At 38.5% G+C, this 20,509-nt stretch overlaps 1 protein-coding gene across 4 annotated transcripts in view; it reads right to left on the bottom strand.

The window, feature by feature from the left end:
* Window positions 1-20,509, bottom strand: part of DLG5 (discs large MAGUK scaffold protein 5) — a 114,172-nt gene that overhangs the window by 67,501 nt on the left and 26,162 nt on the right. For all 4 annotated transcript variants that reach the window (XM_052799348.1, XM_052799349.1, XM_052799350.1 and 1 more), the window contains exon 2: window positions 4,107-4,175. In XM_052799348.1, coding sequence (XP_052655308.1) covers window positions 4,107-4,175 — 69 coding nt within the window. The remainder of the gene's footprint in view (window positions 1-4,106; window positions 4,176-20,509) is intronic.

Here is a 20,509-nt window from a genome sequence, read left to right as displayed (position 1 = left end):
CTAGCCAGTGACTGTCACATATAGATGTGTTACTGGTTTCTATCCAATTCCTAAGTGACACTGTTGTTCTGTGCTTGGCATGCCAGGCACTGAATCTCCATAAATAATTATTCTGATGTCAGAGATGCAGGATTGCAGCTCCATTCAGAGAGTCTGCCAGGCATGGGGTGTGGGCAGATGAAGGGTGCTTCTATTTACACACAAAAATCTTTGTCATCAGCCAAGAGCAACGAGAAAGGAAATACAGAGTGAACATGACAATTTAATGAGGATTTGTTCCTTTGGGGGGAAGAAGGTGGGGCTGAAGCACAATGGTGGGATGCTGGAATTATAGCAGTTTATATCATACCTCTTTAGGAAATTAATAGCGAGTATTTGCCCTCACTACCATCAAAACTACCTATTTTACATGCGCAGTATGAACTTTAATACCTGGGAAAGAAAAGGGAGGAAGCATAAGGGAAAAAAGAAAATACTGTCATCTAAACCAATTTTGATTGAATGGTGAGGAAAATACATGAGAAAAACTTGTAAGAAGCAATGACCTGTCACTCTGTATTTTTATTTACATATAGATACGAAAGAAAAAAGGCAGATACACCTATGGTCAAGGCAGATAAACCTACGAAGAGGAGTTTCTTCTCCAAGGCTGCTATCCTGCTGCTACACAGGTAGGAAAACTGGCTTCCACTCAACTGCTTATTCTACCACACGCACATGAGGCTGGAATTTCATTCTTGTTGCATCCCTCATGCCCTGCAAGCCCATCTAGACAGGGAAAGAGAAAAAAATCTTGGATGACACCACAGTAGTCAGGATAGAGTAGCCCTAAACTCTTCTCTGAGTCATGTTACTCAAGTTACATCACTCCTTACTCTCCTCTTATATTAGGACTATGACATTACTGAAGACTGAGAGAACCCCAGCATATCCAGTTGTTCCCCGTACAAGCTTCTCCGTGACTGTTCATCCATGCTGCTGCTCTCCATGCTTGCTGCCCTCTTCTCTTTCAATGGGAGAATCAGAACTGCAAATATACCCAAGACACAGGCACACCATGGGTTTATACAGTGATAAAATGATGTCCTCTCATCTTTCCCTCTTCCTTTCCAAATACTAACACCATGTTTTATTTATCTGACTGAGACTAAGCACATGTTTTCTTAGAACTACTTCTTAAGAACAGTCATCTTAGTACTATTTAAGCTTAGTTCTTAGATCTTTTTCTGGAAAATAAGCCCACTATTATATACATCAGCTTCATCAATTAACTCAGAAACCCAGGATAGCTATAAAACATACAGAATCATCTCAATTTCACAACATCCTGGCTTACTTGGAAGTATTTCAGAAAAAGATAGTTTAATTATGAATGCTGGCAGCAGAAACCACCTCCAACAATAGCTAGAGTGATTAAGGTTGGGAAGAAAAGATGAAGCACATGGACATACCCTTCTCTAGTTACTTTTATGAACTATGGAGTCCAAAGACTACAAATGAAAGATTGTATTACCACTCCGAATTAGAAGTCACTAAGATTCACTCTGCTTCTTTATCTGGGCTTTATTAGTGGCGCCAATACCTTTCTCATGTCTTCTGAAAGGTCAATGTGTAAATGTGTTTCTGAGCTGCTTGACAAACAAAAGCAAGGTAGATGAGAAATAAAAATTTGTTAAGTATTAATGAAAACCAGTGTTTTGAACTCAGGAAAAATAAAACAGATCCCTTTTCTGCCCCAGGAGGAAGGTCCATGTGAGTGGGGAAACAAAAATATTCCTTTATATACGTGTGTGTACACATAACTATCCACGTCAAACTGAACATATTTCAAAGCTTACATTGTCTCCAAACCATGAGGTATTTACATTTTTTCACTGATGCATTCATTTCACAGCCTAAACTTATAATTTCCACTGCACAGAACTACCCTTGTGAAAATGTATTCCAGTGAGATGAGGACAGAGCAGGGGGGAAGATGTATGTGAAATTCCTGAAACGCTATAGCAACTCAGTATTTGTTGGGATTCCATTCAAAGAAGTCATATGAAGCCTTCGGAGAGCTGGCATGCAAACAGTTTCAGTTATGATGGTTTGTCATTCAACAAATCAGTCAGAATTAAAATAATCTGACTGCAGTTTTGAAGTGACTTGCAAACATGTCTACTAGGATGTGTTGGTTATTAAGCAAAGAAATTTTGCTATTGATATTAGAGCACATTAAAAATATTATCTCTTGCAGAGCAAGATTTGAGGGAGAGAAAATGGCTGGGGAAGAAAATTATACTCATTAATAACAAGTCTATAACCAGATTATAAAACAAACATGCCAGCTTCAAACAAAGAATTCCCCTGACTGTTAATGTATTAAATACCTAACTCACTTTAATCATCTGAACAAAACAAAACCATGGAGAATACCAGAGCACAAGTTTTGTTTAATAGCAGGTCAATTAATTTTTAGGTTATAAATAACTTTGATCACTGCACACACCAAAGGCATAAAACACTTCCTAGGACAGCCCTTTAGGTAAAATACGCAGATCAGGATTCAGTATGAGCTTCAGTATTTTAAAACATGAACAAAACATAGTTCGGAAAGTATTCAGTTCTGACTCACATATGGGAATAAAATGGATGTCTCAGGAGTAACATGCCAAATTCTAAATAAGCGTTCAGAAACAGGAATACCGCACTTGCATAAGGTACTATGCCTCAGAAAATTAATAAAATATAGAGGCCATGTATCTGTAGCTTCCAAGTGGTCACTGTTAAAGCAAAAATTCTCTTCATGATGGCAAACACTAGCTGTTCATCCACCTACCTTTACTTCCAAAATTATAAAAGGTCAGATACAGTGCATTCACAAAGTTACAAAAATTGCACCCTGCCTCCACCCCACCCCCAAAAAAGGGAGGGGGTTAAGTGTACCTTTCCTTTTTAAAATCAGGAACATGGAACTAGAAAGGATCACCTGCATCTTCTCCTATCTCAGGCATCACTTCATCCAGTTATTCCACAAACTTAATGGATTTCATCTTAGAAGAACTTCCCTCTTTGGAAGGCTCCTTTTTGAGTCTGGTTGTCCCAAAAACATAGGAAATTTTTTCTTCCTATTTCCAGCCCCAATTTATTCATAGCAAATTAAATAATACCCTTCCTTCAGGTAATAGCATACAAGTGTGATCTTGATAAAAATCAAACTAACATGTCACAGCTTCCTGTATTTTCAGCAAATAGTTCAGTCAACCTTAAAATCTTGTTCGTACATGCTGGAGTTAAAAGTTCAACTCAATGGCTGCAACAGATGTCTACCCACATCCTTAAACAGACAACTGACTTGCCTGGTGCTGTCAGAGAAGTCTACAGATGCCTGACACAACATTGGAACTTTAAATATGCAAGAGCCTACATTCCCTATCCAAGGCAAATGACTTTTATATGGATTTCACAATAGAAGTTATTTGTGTAAGAAGAAGAAAGCTGACAGCTAATACAGCTATTCCAAGATTATCTTGTTAGAGGTGTTTTGCCCACATTTCTTTTAACTCTAATTTTTTTTAATATTTTGTCTTTCCCAGTGACTTTAAAAACAGAGATAATGAAGCAATTCGTTGCATGCAGGGGGAAAAAAAGGGTTAAAGCTTGCAGCCACTTCCAAAAGTTTAAAAGGCTATGACCTTGGCTAACAATATTTGTAATTTCTGTGATGTTTTTGACTCTGACTACAATTTTCACATCTACATAAATATATACATACACATATATGCACGCGTATATAGGTATTTTATATGCACAGACTTGTGTAAGCCTAACGTTGCCACTTTTACATCATTTTACTAAGTAACGCAAAGCATGCTTATATCATTTAATGTATCCAAATGTAACAAATTTTATGGGCAACAACTGCATGCAGCCATGAAAGGGCTTAACTTCCATTACACAAAATGGGTATACTTTTTCCTAGTGAAGATGCATAGTTACATGTTCAACTTCTTTGATTTTATGACTGGAATCCCTCTACCCTTCCCAAAGGCAACCTTAAAAACTTGTTCTCCCAGCTCCCAAAAGGCACGCTCTTCAAGTTGTTGGATTAATACTTTACTCACCAATGCTACTCAGAGAACTGCTGCTTTCAGAATCTGAGGGCATTATGGACAGCACACTGTAAGTAGACCCTAAAATTAGAAAAATAAAGACAGTGTTACTTTTTTCTTTTCCTTTCCCCAAACCAAGCTAACCATTCATTTTCTTGATACTGTAGATGCCAAACACACTAAATTAGAGAAGATGTCACTAACGCATAAAAATCTAACAGGAAAAGTATAATTTGTAAATGAACATTGCACTGTGCGCTGAGTAGGAAATCATTTTGGATGAAATGGTAAGAGTTCAGCAAAATCCTGAGCTAATACAGTGGTTATTTCAGATACACTGAAAATACAGAGTTTCATCTCTACATTGTGAAGATTATGAGCAATACCTGTGACAATAGTCAGAATCTATTTTGGTTTCTTATCTTTTTACATGTACCAGCTCCTATTTCATTCTGTAACTTGATTTGTATTCTTATCCTCAAACTTCCTTAAGACTTAGAAATTTCATTTCACTGGTAAATCAATTTTGCTTGCATCCATTTGCAACTTTCAGTATCTGACCTTAAAAGCAAGGACCTACAAAGCTATCTGCTGTTACTGACAACAGCAAGTTTTTTCATGTATTAATAGATGAATAGACACAGGCGCCTTTTAATTTAGTTATTTTAGAAGTATGCTAGATTTTACTTACCAGAAGAACTAGAAAAACAGGTCCTACTTCAAAACCTTACAAACTAAACAGCTCCACCATCCCTCACAAACAGGATAAAAGTGCCGCAGTAAAGACAGGGAGTGATTATGTGCAAAAGCGATTTGAAATCTGGTCCATTTTCAGCACTAGCCAGGATGTGAGACCTGTCTTCACAACAGCCAAGCTCAAAGACAGTTTTGATACTTTCAGGAACTGCCTTTCCTATAGTCCTCCTTATGTTTCAATATTTGTTTCTTCCAGTCTCTTTGAAATTAAGAAATAAAAGCTGAGAAGCAGCATGAGATTAAACACATGGACCTACCTTTGAAATAGATTAAAGAAAGTACAGGCTGGAAAATAAGAAAGAAATCCTAGTTTTTGTTCATCTCCTCTCCTTCTTATTAGAAAAAGACATGACATCTGTAACTACCACAGTGTTAGATGAAGGAAAGACAAGATGTGACAAAATAAGTTTACTAACAATACAAGCAGTAACAGGCAAAGTGAATCAAAAAAAGCACACACACTTAGGGCCCGATCTTCAGCTAGTAAAAGTGACATGGACCCCAACTTTAATGGGGTGTGTTTATTTATCTTGACAAAGAATGAGGCTCCTACATTTGATAAAAGGAGTGATGTCTAGGCAAAAGCAAACTTAAACAAGTACTGGAATGCAAGGAAAACTCCCTCTAAGCAAATCCTCCAGTTTTATTACGAGACATTGCAGAAAGTAAGTACCAGAAAAGGAAATTAATCTTGAAGTAGACTGTTTAACCTGACAAATCCCTGTGAAAAATGATTCAAAATGCATTGGTTACTAATAATTCTAGTTGACTGTATGGAATGTAAGTTTTTTGGTTTGTTCTGATTTTTAAATAAAACGTATGACAAGCATGTCACTGACACACTGGCTTCATGAAAAAAAAAAATCTGTTGTGCATTTTTGCTTCCATTTCAAACATTTCCACAGAACAATTTAAGCTGTTCCTATTTCATTAAAGCTTATTAAAAGCAAAATAATTTCTGCATTAATTAAAATCAACCTCTTTGCATATTCTAAACTCATATGACTTGCACTATTTCTTGTAGTCTGGACTAGAAAGATTGGAATCATAAGGGAAGCTGAAAAAAGCAGATCAATATCCTAAAGTAGAACATCTTTATGACAGACAACGTGTACCAAGATGGTATCAAAACTGCGTGGGACTCAAGCACAATAAAACCATGTGCCAAGAAGTGACACTTCATTATACTCGGCAATTTAAGGCAAAATTTCCCAGTTCCTCTAAAAGATTACATAGGAGTCCCATACCTAAGCAAACTTCTACTGATCATTAGCTGCTTTCGCTTCTTTTTAAGAGTGGAGAAAGAAAAGACTCAAAACCTCATCATCTTAGCTGATCTTGCTTTTATTTATCATCAAGAAGCACTGATCCTCTCTGTCTTCTTTTCCTGCATTAAAAGCCAGAGCCAGGACTTAAAAAAAGTTAAATTCTGCTCTCTGGAATAGATAGAAAAGTTTTGTGAAGCTGACTTCATCAACAGAGACATTAGATCAGATTTGTAAATGCAAGATCCCGTACGCGTGACATGTTATCACAAGAAAACGTACAATTGTGAAGAGAAGAAGAATCATCTGACCCATTCATAATTCCTCACTTCTAACAGGGGGGAAAAAAAAAAAAAAAAAAATCTAGTAGCATTTGTTTGGCTTCCAAGGCTGGCTGTGGGTGTGTTTAGTTTTGGTTTGGTTTTAAACTACATAGGATACAAGTCCATTATCTGCAACATGTGCCACCTTTGTCATCAGAAGCAGTATTAGTAAGCATCAGAAACAATAACCAGAGGACTCTACATAGCTTTCACAATATTAAAATTCATCTTTAGGTACTGAACTGATACACATCCAAGTACCCAATTCAGGCTAGAATAGCATCGTACTTGACGTATTCCGCTTGATCAAACTAGCGGTACCTCAGTAGTACCTGAAAATGCTCCAAGACAGAGTTTCCCTACTCTATAGGATGCCTCCCCACATAAACGAAAATGCTCAAAACCACCCCAACACAAATTCAGATACAGGCAAAAAGGCAAGGAAAAAGGCACAAGCTGGTTTCTATAACTAAAGGCACTAGAACATCCTGTTTATTCACGACCTACACAACCATGGTATTTTAAGAAATCTGTTGCAAAAACACCCCCCTCCCTGTCCCCCTTGCTGAGCAATTTTCCACTTTATTTCAAATTCTTGAAACTTTCTGACTGTCCATCTCGTCAAATTGCACAAAAAATAAGATCAGAACACAAAAACCAACAAGAAGCCATGACTACTTTTTCAGGTTCATGTTGAAAGTGCTTCACACCTAGGGGTTCACATGCCTTTCACCATACTTTTCCAAATATTTTCATACTTTTCCTCTAGTATTCACCTCGCATGCCAAAGTTCCCCAGTACAAAAACTTCCTACATTTGATCTCAATTCAGTGACTCACAACAATTGCTGACATATTCTTTAAGTTCAAAATTACAACTTGAAATTACAGGATTCTGAGAAAAACAGTAGATACTACTCATACTTCATTAAAAAAAAAAAGTGACCTGTCTTTTACAGATACACATCCATACAGAGAGGAAAAAGAGCATAAGCATCCTGTCTTTGCATGGCGGACTTGCTTTTGGGGCATTTCTTTTTTGCTCATCCAGATTTAAGCTTTGGATCAGTTCCTGGCTATATTAAACAGCTTTGGCAGAGCAGAGGGATTTAGAAACTGCAATGGTATATACTAGAGAATCTTAAGAATCCCATTTCCTTCTATTTTTAACAATTAGAGCATGTCAAATATCCTTAAGTTATTACTGTCTTCATTAGTCAGATGACAGGAAGGCCACTTAAAAACTCGCAAATTCAGGAAAGGAACTAGTTGTTTAACTGTGGAAGCCGCTTCCAGGGACAGCAGAGGAACTGGATTCTAATTTGCCTCCATCTTTCACACAACGTCCACACAGAAACAGTGATATATATTTCCCTTGTTAAGACAGATAATGATGGTGGAGGGAAAAAAAAAAAAAAAAAAATTACATGTCCTAACAAGACACCAACTGTCTAACCAAGCAATTTCCTCATCAGCAATGCCAAATCTAGACTTATAGAATTAAATTACTAGCACAAAATTAAAACAGAACATTTTTCTCTTCTGTATTTCTAATATTTGAATTGTGAAACACCACATAACACTCGGCATCACCTGTACTTCAAGGAGAGACTTAAAAAGACAAACCAGCTAATCTCAAACCAAAGCCTCCAAAACAAGCTTGCACTTAGTACCTTCTGCAAGAAAGCAGCACAAAGGATCAAGTCAAATATCTTCTAGGACTAAATGCTAAATTATTGAATGACTTTGGAGAAAAACACGCTATGTTCAAATTTCATTATGTGGACATAACCTGAATGTCAGGGTTGCCATGGCTGCGTAGAACATTCTCCTCCTCCTCCATACAAATACAAGTATGTACATAGGCTCTGCTCATCACTCTAAAGCATAGTGTATCCAAGGGGACTGTAGTGGCAAAATAAGATACAGGGACTCAGCTCTCCAGAATTCATTGCGCATATGCTTTCAATTAATTTTTTTTTTTCCAAAATGTGTATTTTTTCTCTCAAATATTTACAAAATTATATCTATAATTCAACTGAAGGCTATTTCATCTTGCAAAATTTGCTGTATTAACTAAGTGACTGTGCAGGAATAAGAATAATTACTCCCTCAGATACACACCTTCAGCACAGGGCCAAAGAGGCAGGTATACTAAACCTGTTTCAGTGTGTGAAGAACCAGGGTTTAATTCAAGGAGCATTAGGTGTTTCATCCCACAAGATGGGGAGTGCTCTGGTCTTAGCTGCACAGCTCTTGGCACATCACCCATCTTTAAGGATTGCATTAAGATTTGCAGTATGGCTGACTCCTAAATTAAGCATGTTTCCTAACTAAGAACACTTAGCTCATTGTAGGACTGAGCCTAGAAGAAACTTTTCTCCTGCCCAAATTTCTTTTGCTACACTTCTGCTTTTAAGGATGACATTAAACAACTCTCTATGCTCCCCCGCTGCGAATTTCCGTTATTACTTAAACTCTGCTCTTCCTCCCACCTCCCTTCCCAGCACAGTGACTGCCAGCTGATTCAACTTCTTGTCAGCAAATGATTTTTGTGATGGAGGTCCAACACACCGGATGAGAGGGCAGCGTGACAAACATTTGTTTATCCACATCTCTGTGAACCAAACCAAACTGACTTTGGCAGGACTCCTACTTGCTGTGGGGGAGCAAAAAAGTTTGATTAAAACTGGGAATGACCCAGATTACAATGTTCCCATTGCCTTTACAACAAACAAAACTGCCCAAGTAGCTTAAGATCACATGGATCTGCCATGCTCTATCTCTGAGGCTATTCTTTTCCTGGCAGCCTGTGCAGCCAGGTTTGTCAGAAACTGTAAGACACAGTTATTCTTGGAAGCTGTGTGATGTTCAGATGCTAAATTCTGACCTCATGCAAAACCTTCAATTAGGTATTTGCTTCCATCCGTGTCATTTACTTCAGATGTTTCACAGTCATTTATCTTTAAGGATATAAGTAACTCCAAGAACAAAGGTACAAACTTAGCAGTAAACAGTAGTATGGGTCATATCAGAAAAAGTTTGCCATCTCTTTCTCCATCTGCTTTTAAACATGGCTTTACTACTTATTCTGCACACCTACAGTTCCTTAATAGTGTGCCCTGCAGCATAAAAACCTCTTATTTTTAGGACAGCATGAAAACTAAATGAACATTAAACGGCTTTTTAAATAATCAAGCAGCTAAAAATTTTCAATTTTTATTTCCCAAATGTCTCGGTCTATAACAGTTTCACAGAGACAGTGAGGGTCAAAAAGTTTATTTTCCTTTTACAATGGGGAAGACATTTTACAACAACCTATTTATGAAATATTAAGATATTAATATTAAAAGCGTGGTGTTGGAAAAGATAGATATTTTAGTGCTTAAGCCATCTTTCAATTTCAAGCAATTAAGAACAAACTCTTGTTAGGGATAGAAGAGTCCTTAACACATGAACAAGGACTTTGGCACCTTTCTCTGAAACATTTAGTAAAAACCAGCACTGGTGACAGAATAAGAAGTCAGGTTCATTCTAATTTAATATGACAATTTCTGTGTAGGTTTAGATTCAGAAAAGTTAAGTAACCTGCTGGAGGCCAGAGACGTCAGTAAAGAAGCCTGGAGTTCAGATGCTTAAGTTCCTAGTTGTCAGTCATACAGTCAAGTAGAGCATTTGATCTTCAGCTGTTAAAAACATCACTAGAGAGAAATATCTGTAAAATTCCTATTTTCTAAGCAACATCTGTTCAAAACACTTCATAGTAGAATAAACCCACAGATTGATATTTCTAAATATGCATTCCTAAGTATACCCTCTCCAGCAACATCTATACCTACTCATTGCTATAGATATTTTTTTCTTTAGCCAGGAAGCAATGCAGTGAGTTACACTGAAAAGAATTTACAACCTGTCTTTAAGAGAAATCTAAGTCACTGAACTATTGTTGTGCATCTTACTACAATGTGAATTATGAAAGGAAGCAGATGTTGGTTCCTTCAATAAAAAAAGCAGAAGAGGGGCCCTGAGAAAGATAAGAGGAAAGGGCAAGAGACAAGAAAATGAGGTAGTTCATTTTTCTACATTATCACTTTACCATTAGGATACACTTGCTGCTGTCCACATACTTTATTAGCATTATTTGTTCTTGTTTACTGCATTCTGAGCACTGGGTCAAATCATCCTCTTTTCACACAAAGCAGCACAGAAAAGATTAAAAATCTTTACAGATCTGAATTTGCATAGTTTGATTCACAAAACACACATGATGACAGTGCTTCAGCTGACAGCATTCAAGCTGTTTTGTCATGGACATGATGCTCTAATAATGCCTTAAAGAGATGGGACAGAAGCAATTTTTAAGAGCCAAATTACCCTGAAGTTTTATTAGCAGGATAGCAGCTATTACCAACTGGTAATTGGAAGCAAAGAGGTACACAAACTTATGACTGCTTAAAAAAACCCAGAAAAAACCACACCCAAGTATATCAGGTCAGCTAGAAATAATGCCCCTTGCTACCTTCCAATCTTTCATTTCTTTCTTCACAATTTATAAAATGACTAATTTAATCTCTTGCACTCTGTGAAACCACATCAGAAATGATTAAATATATCTGCTGGAGCAGCAGGAGCAAAGATGCAATCGCAATTGCTGCTGCTATTACTTATTCAAAAAGTCCTGCAGCAATTCAGGATCTGAACGAGAAACAACTGCTTTAACCTTTGTCATCTTGCTTTTTGACTAGGATGGCTTTTAACTCCACTTTAGTGAGTGCATTTTGTCTTGACAAGTCATTTGTCTCCAACACTCCATTTCAGCTGAGGAGAACTGCAAAAGCAAATGAGCATGCCCTCCTCTTACAGCCCTGAATTTCCATTAGGTAGTGCAGTGAGATGGGCGATGATTTTTCAAGTTATTTTAAGGCTAACAGTAACATACCTAGCTACCGTGAAAATACTGGCATGCAAACTTACATTGCTCAGAATCTGGCGAAAGAACAACTTTTGGACTGTAGAGTTGCACGCACTGCCTTCACTGCTAACTTTCTTACAAGAGAAATGCGTATTTTTGCAGGCTAACACTCAGAAGGCAGAGAAAAGAATAACTGGCTCAAGATTCTTTAACCTCAGCTTTTAGTACAGATAGGAAAAAGCTGCATTTAAAGTCAAGTCTTAATAAAACTGCAATGCAGGTAGGTGAAACAAATTGTCACATATTTCAGCTCATGTGGATTATACAGGTGGTCCTTGCATTATTACCAATGCAGCAGTGCCGTCTTCTGTTCTAAAAATGTCATGTGGTATTACAGCTGACTACCTTATCAAACAAATACAGAAATCATTTTTATGAATTATTTTTAATATAGCTGCTTTAACAACACCAGTTAACCTATTCTGGGAAAACCCATCTCTATTGCACTGGTAAAAAGGCAGTGTATCCATTAATTTGTTCTCACTTCTAGCCATCAGGAACATTACATCATTTGTTTGCTGGATTATGTATGATAAGCCAAAGGCGGGGGGGGGGGTGGGGGGAGAGAGAGAAAACATAATAGCATTTTACTTTTTTAACAAGTTTCCTGCTATCTCAAACTCTGTTTCTCTTAAAGTTATCTTCTTAATTTAGATTACTCGTGAAACTATACATAAGAGGATATAATTAATTTCATTTATTAAGGTAGAGAGATGTAAATTTTCATTAAGCTGCCCAGATGACTAAGATGCAATAGAGGACGTTCACCAATCCCTATCCCTCTAGGAAAGGAAATCAGATAACCTAGGGCCTAAATCCACTTGGCAAGCACGTGCTCCTTCAGTACTCTATCTGCACAGTGTCCAGCAAAATGGCATTCTGACCATTTGCTGGATATTCCAGGTATTGCTGAAGGGTCCAAGGCTTCTTCAGCTGAGCAGTGCAGTGATGGCAGTCACCAGAAAGCAGCAGGCCCTCACAGACCGACAGAACCTTGAGCACAGTGCTTTTTGTCCCTACAGCCATTGATAAGATGCCATGTCCAACAGGGAGCAGCTACAGATTCCTCTTCCTGGACACACATGGCAGTGAGAGTGCATCGGCACACCACCCATCTACCTCACCCAGGGAGCACCTGCAAACTTCACTTTTTGTGTTCTCTGTATCAGCGCTCAAAGCGCATCCCAGTTCTGCCTACCCTTACACGTAGCCTGGTCTCATCTGGTCCCAGCTGCCTATTCCTCAACACTGTCTGAAGAGATTGTGGTAAATCAGACCCGTCTACTTGTAAAAAGTTTCTCACCTGCCCTGTATCTAGATAATGATTGGTTTTCATCTGTCAGACATTTAGGAAATGTCATTTTCAAGGCCACTACTCAGTCTTTCTGATCCATTTTCTGAGTTTTATTGACAAATATAGGGCAGATAAGAAGTTAGCCATTCTGGCAAATAAGAAGTTAAGGAAATGTCCAAGTACATTACTCTTGCTATGAATGGTCTCTATCCACAGGAACTCACACTTCAAACCTGCTGAACCTGGTGCTGACTACTAAAGCTCTTCTGGGCTGTAAATGCATAGTATGTGAAGAGCTAACTGGGCAGCTCCAGACACCAACACTGAAGAAGCAGAGACGCAATCTGGACTCCTCCTAGGCCATGACTGAAAGGTATTATTGCTCACTAGAACTGCAGAAAAAAAACAGGTGAATTGGGAAATATGACAAGTCACCCAGAAAAGTCCACCCCAACCTCCTTTAATGCTGGGGTACAAAATTTTTAAGAACACCACCAAGTTGAGAGCTGAGTGACAATTCTTAAAAATAAGGAAATATTACACATCCAATTTTATTCTGGAGGAAAAAGGGATAGACTCACGATGCACCAAGTCACATGTCATTATTTGGGCTGGGAACAGACACCTCTTAGAATATCCTTCCCTCTCCTTAAGCTTTGACAGAAATAGTATTCCTGAATGCCTTCAAATCTCCTTCCTAGCTTCTTCTAAGCCCAGATAATAATGTATTCACGTCTATTTATCCTAGCACACTAACCAGTTCTTAAAGTTTGAAGAAAGGCTTGTTGGTTGTCCATTTTGTTATGCAGCACTCATTCCAGGGAAACCTCATTTTGCAAAGTTATTTTGATATCTGGAGGCAATTCTTTACATCAAGCTATATTCCAGGAGCTTTGCAAGTAATCTGACTAAGATTTCTGGAGGATGACACCGTCTGCCATTTGCAACTGACCCTAGAAGATATAAGTGAAAGGAAATTATGTTCAGAAAATACCCACACGCTATGCAGTCAAAAGCAAGAAACTGTTGTGGGATGAAGGTGGTAAATGCTAGATCCCTGCAAATGCATTCTCAATCAGCAACAGTTGCCTTACTAAATTTGCAATGGTGACAATTAAGAAATCCAAACTTCATTTAGTTTGAACAGATACACACAGAGCTTTGTAGCATATTATTTCATCAAATAATTGTACAGTCAGGTAATATGAATGGCAAAATAAAATTTAAAAAATAGCATTAACTCTACAACTAAATGCTATATTTAATATTTAATTTAAATTTTTGGAATTAAATTGAAGTAGCCACCTAATTATGTTTGTAAAGAGGCCATGCCATAAAAAAAGCCTACATGGAAGAACAAAGGAAAAAGCAACTACAGGTATCTAAAACTGCAGACACTGACATTCAAAAGACTAGAAATCTACCAGGTAACAAGGAAAGCAAGCATTAATTCCTCAAGATTAGCCTCTTAAAGCATCCAGTCCTTTCATTAATTCACTGTATCTTGCAACCAGGTATTTCCTCTGCAGAAGCAGCTGGGGGCATGCCTGGAACTGCGGGTGACAAGAGCATCCATCACGTGCCTAATCTGAGCTTTTTTCTAGCAATTCAAACTTCACCCATAACAAACAAGCATTATGGTTCACACTGGGTTTTTTAGGACAAGTCATCAAGAACACACATCTACCTACACCCATCCATAAACATAGTCTAAATATAAGAACTGATCTGCCTCAATGATAATGGTACAGTTAAAGCCACATAGCTTTCCTACCCTGCAGAGACTTTTAAACAATGATAAACGGGTTTAACATAGTTCTAGCTTACTCCTGTACAGCAGGAGAATTAGGCACACAAGGAAGAAAGCACCTGAACACAACCACAACCACAATCACAATGACACCAAGGGGTTGTGCTATTTACAGCTCAGGGGGAAAAAAAAAAAAAAAAAAAAAGGCCACTTTTAGGCCAGTCATTAGTGATTCCAAGCAGAAGAGTAACATATCAAAGTCCAAAGGCTTTTTTCCCTATACCCATAATATCTACCTTATCTAAACTTGCCCATGTACAATGTAATCTCGTAAAGCTATCCTCTCTGAATATCCTTCTGATTTCTACAGCCCTAGCATACTGACAAGGACCAAACTTCTAACAGAAATAGAACAAAGTAGTTGGAACACCCTTCTCAAAAAGCAGACCCTGTTACTATTCACAAACTGAACCAGCAACTGATTGAAGAAGTTACATTTACACAGTATCTCCTCATATGATGTTCTCCATATTAAATGCTATAAATAATAACTAATTAGGAAGACTTACGAGCCTGTTGTTTCTAGCCTGAATTCTCCATTTTCGTACAACTTACAAACTAGCTCACATCTACTGCTCATAAGGATTGCAAGAGATGTATCGTTACAATCATCCAAACTTGAACTGTGTGGGAGTCAATACTCAACACACCTCCTTTGAAATTCAAGTGGCATTATGAGATTTGACTTTTTCAAACCATGCACCTCTAGAAAAAGTGATTCATGTTACTTGGTATGAAAGCTGGCATAATGCTCAAGTAACCTCCTTTCAACCTTGAAAGGAGATGCATACTCCCCAACTAAGCCCTAAAAAATGAATTTTCCTTATATTGCTCTTCGTAGCATGCTTCAATATTCAGCCTCTAAGTATCCCCCCTTCAGGAAAAACAACCAAAAAAAACATCCCGAGATGGTTTCATTAAGGTATGTCAGAGAAGGACTTTAAATTCAACTTAGTTGTGTTGTTACAATGGAAAAAACTACATGCACTTTCATACAGAAGAGGGCTCGTATCCAAGCTTCTTCTATCTTTCTGTTTTCAGTGATTGTTACTTGAAATGGTAATAGAAAAGATATATCTAAGCTAAATCATTTAATCTAAGATTTCTTGTCTCCTTGGCAGGTTTATTTTTTAACCCCACACTCTGCTTCATTTAAGAAAGCAGAAGTAAGGAAGAATAAAACATACAGCTTTTTTTCCCCCTCCTAGAGCTGTAGACCAAGAAATCCTTCTGCCAGCAGTAATTCCTTATTAAATACATTTATATATATTCTGTATGCACAGAATCCAAGGCTCTCCTCAGTAAGAGAGATATAAGTCCCTGTTACCTACAGACTTCAAGCCTAAGTCCCCTTCAGGACATTTACAATCACAGGAAGGTCATCAGAACTGTGTGAATGCTACTAGGACACAGCAAATGTTGCAGACAAAAGAAATGTTGAATCCATGGTAAAATGACTGAGACCCTTCTCTACAACTGGACAAACTGGAGCAAATATTCTGTGTGTGTCTATACAGAATCTTTCCAGAAATGTACAAGTTTTCACAAAGGTTAATAGCTTAACCAGACAACTTTTGAAAGTGCCAAGCACTGATATGACCTCAGAAGAGGCGGTGGAGAAGGCAACGATATCAATTAAGAATATATTTGAACCATAGACTGTACTTTTTTCAGAAGACAAACACACAGATATAAAAAAGAAACTGCACCTACGCCCTCATTTAAACAACGCAATTAAGTATGTCCTTAAGTGCTCTGCTGTACTGAGTGATTATTACAGAAGTCTACTACCTATGAACCATTTACAAAAATAATTTGTTGCAGAAATCCCCAGGGGTAAACTTCATGCCTCTTCTGGTTACAGCTGCACCACCCACAGGAACTTTTCATCCCTCACCGGCGGTAACCTTCGGCTGTGATGATGGCAGCAACAGGTTGATATCCTCCTCCACTGGCACAGGCACTGCCAGAGTGTGTGTGAGCAGACCTCTCCCTGACACACACAGGGAATAACACAGGAAAACATTGCTTAAGCTTCCTAATGGCAGAAGTAAAACGTGTAACTACATACAACAAAAAGCCACCTCCCGTGTACCAGGGCGCTCATGCGTACAAATCCTCACGCTACCTGAGAACTAAGAGCAGAGAATGCTGGAAAAAAAGGAACTCATCTGGAAGCAATTATGGCACACATTCCTCTCCCCCTTTTTGCCTCTTCTCTGCAGGACATGAGTGCTGCTACTTTTCCTTCTCTCACAGTCATGGCGGGGCAAGGACGAAGCAGTGTCCTCAGCCTCTGCTGTGGCTTGACAGAGCGGTGAGGCAGCCCTGCATGGCCACATGGTGCTTTGCAGTGCTGAAGGAGTTTCCTTGCTTAGACATAGATATTCCTAGGGGCTCCTTCTTCCGGCTTCATCTTTTACATAATTCCGTGATGACAGACCCTGTTTGAAGACTAAATCAATTTTAGAGTCTAGAGAGGACTTTTTCCTATATAGCAAGAGCATCAACATGCTAGGTGGGCCTTTTAGCCTTTTTGAGATTATTATCTGGGGAGAAAGCAACTGCAATTGCTGCAACTCTAGCAAGTCACAGAGTGGCTAATGACTTTAAAAGGGCTTAGCTATGAGCTTTTAAGCCAAGAGGTCTGGGTTACCAAGCAAGCAACTGCAGTGAGCATACAAGGAATAACTGGGAACTTGAGGTACTAGTGACAGCCAGGCAGATCTTTGTAATGGGAGGATTTTTATAAGCCAAATATTCACCGTGAGATCAATTATGAGGAGGAAAAAAACACCTGCAATACAGGCAGCCAAATGCCATCGGCTCCATCAATTCTGGAAAAAGTTTTAAAGTTTAATGCACTGATGATGTATCTCCAAAAGACTGAAATCACACTCTTATCAGAAAGCAGCATTAGCGTTACATGACAGGGCACACTGAGCTTAATGTAGTGCAGCAGACCTCCCTGGAGTCTGCAGAAGACACACAGGCTAAAAATTCAGCAAATGCACTCAATGTCCAGCAAGTTACTCCAAATGCAAATATAATGCTCTAGTCCACGAAGACAGTGACAAGAGAGAACACAAAAGAAAACAAGACTACAGCACTGAAGAAGCAGAATGTGGTATATTGGACCGCACAAGTCAGAGCCCTTGAGGGGAGAAAGAGTGGCCTCCCACCCTAGAGGGGTGACTGAGCCAATAAACAAGTCAAGACCTGTCCTGCTTGGAAAGTCACCTGCCTGTCACGGAGTTGTGGTTTCCCCTCAGCCTCCTCTCACCTACATCTCTCGGAGCAGGGGAGCAGATGAGGATGCTGCCTCCCCATCAGCACCACTTCTCAGGCATGACGGTTGAGTGAGGACAGCTTTAGCATTCAGGTTCAGCTACTGGTGCCAGCACAGACGTGCCTTAAGTAAGCATGCCAGGTGATCTGGAGTAGCAGATAGACTGCATAACACTTTGCAACCTCTTCAATTAACCATATAAACATCCACATTTTGCTGTTCCCCTATCAGCAACGGAACAGGCAGTAAAAATTGTGCCTCCATAGGTAGCCTTGAAACAGACTTTGGTGTGTAGGCTTAACAGCAGGCTTTGACACTTCTCCACTTTAAGCCCCCAGTGAACCAGCCGCCTTTACATCTCTCTCCTTGAACAGGCTGTGAAGATACTGGGGATGTTCCTAAAGGAGATGGTGTCACTGAGAGCAGCCAGCATCAGGATTAAGTGTTTCATTTTGTTTCTCATATCAGCAGTAGCCATGAGAGCAGCAACGAGGTCAAGAGGGTGTGCAGGGGACAGAAACAGCATGAGGAGAACAGCAGTGGGTTTAAAAAAAAAAAAGGGGGGGGGGAGACACATCCATTGCATCCATTGTTTTCCTCACATATACACTGCTTTCAGTATGAAACAGGCATGCAGTTAAGCACTGACTAAATCATAATCAAAACCGTGCAGTTCCTACGTAGAAAGAAAAGGCTTCCACCTAAAAAAACCAAAAGACCCCAATTCAGATGAATTAGCATGCTACTGTACCCATAACCACCAAATGTTTGAAAGACATTACAATGAAGACCAAATTCAAATAGTCTGTAATATGAAAAAGTGCTTAGCAAATGACTATATAAACACAGGTTGAGATGGATCACTGTTTAGAAGCACAGGATTAAAATCTACCCCGTCATGATTTGTAGCAATCTTTGATACTGCAACTCTTTCTACAAGATGTTTTCGCCATTTTTTTACTTATTCTCACATAGTACTGCATCATCTCCTGTTGTTACAGAAGTATTTTTATTCTATATTTCCACTAGATAAATCAAGAATATTCAAGATATTTACATTACAAACAACTAGGTTACATTCAGCTACAATTTTTCCACATCCATCTGTTCTTACGTTGCTGCAGGATTTTAATGTTAAGAATACATCGTTGAAAAAAAAAATAGGAAGTTCAATTGTGTAAACTGAAGTATGTAAAAGCAAATAGACGACTGGAGCTCAACTCAACAGTTCAGTCTTTTCTAATTGTGCTGTAAACCACAAGTTCCTCAAGGGAAATACTATATCTTCTCTGCTTGAGTAGTATCTTCCAAAAATGACATTTTGAATACATTAGAAGATTTGTCAGAAACAAGTGTGAATATTAGTTTTGATCCATTAGAAAGTGGTTCACATTTCAAAATCCACAATGCAACAAATCCCCAAAGGTTTTTAATTTGTATGAAAGCATATAACCATCTCTTTTCTTTCATAAATAACATCAGTGGAAAACTTCTGAGAAAACTTAAATTCTTCGACTAAAAAGAAGGTTAATAGCATGTAGCTCTTTAAATCATTGCTTTCCCTTCCTGTGCTACACTTTATCCTGCTGGGAAAACAAATCCTGCAACTTTTCACTTGAAGGGCTAAATTTGCTTTATAATTAGCGATGTTTATGCTGATTCTGTTCTACTTAAAATGCAAAGAACCTTCAGAAATATTTAATGAATCAGTACTTCTAAAAAAAAAAAAAAGAAAAAAATGCACAGAAAGGAGATAATTGAAAAAAATGAGGGAAAGGAAATCCAAGCTACAGTAGAGATCCCTGAAAGCAAAAACTGAAAACTTGTTTCCAATCAGAAGAAACATTTAAATCTTTATAGACTTTCAGGTAGGTCCAGACTTTTCTGGTCAAGGGCAAAGTCAGATAACCTACATGCTACTATTCTCGGTATGAGGACAACACGATAACACTGCAAGATTTAATCCAGAGAGCACTCTTTCTTATTTTTTAGCACATTCTCTGTATGTATCCACTAACGTATCCTGACAGGTGTGAGTTTGGAGGTTGGTCATATTCATTTATTTTTCAGTTTCATAAAGTATGCTTTTCCCCATTCCCTAGACAAATTACTCAATGCACAAATGCAAATTAACACTTGGGAAAACAAACAAACAAAACACCACGCAAACCCCCTCCACCTACCTAACAAGAGTTGCCTATCAGTCCCCTGCACTATAAACAAGTACAAACATCAGAGTCCTATAATATAATAAATAATAAAGTTGCTACCTTCAGGTAAACTATTAAGAGAAAGAAGAGTGTAAACTGAGGGAGAGTTGCTAACGCCTCTGCCCTGCCTAGGGAAACTCCTATGCTACCCAACCACTTCAGCAGAAAATGAAGCTGGTGACTTGCCACCAGCTCCACACATAGAAAATGCAGGAGCTGATTGTTCAGTCTTTGCAACTATCCAAGATAAATTGAGCAGAAGCATCCTCCCAGGCATGCAGGAGAGGCTTTATAATTCAAAACTGAGCTCAAGTTGCATCTAAGATGATCTGGAACATGTTTCATTTTAAAAACACCAGAAGTTTCCCCATCAAAAAGGAAAGCCTGAAGTGCTTTTTGGTGATGCCATCCAGACGCCATTACCACATGGAAAGGGGAGCCATCAGGAAAGTCTCAAAAAACAAAACCTTGAGTATCTGAGCTACAGTGACCCTTTG

This window comes from Harpia harpyja, chromosome 10 (genome assembly GCF_026419915.1).
Source record: "Harpia harpyja isolate bHarHar1 chromosome 10, bHarHar1 primary haplotype, whole genome shotgun sequence".
Lineage (NCBI taxonomy): Eukaryota > Metazoa > Chordata > Aves > Accipitriformes > Accipitridae > Harpia > Harpia harpyja.
The sequence above is the reverse complement of the archived record's forward strand: the minus strand, read 5'-3'. Positions and strand labels throughout refer to the sequence as shown.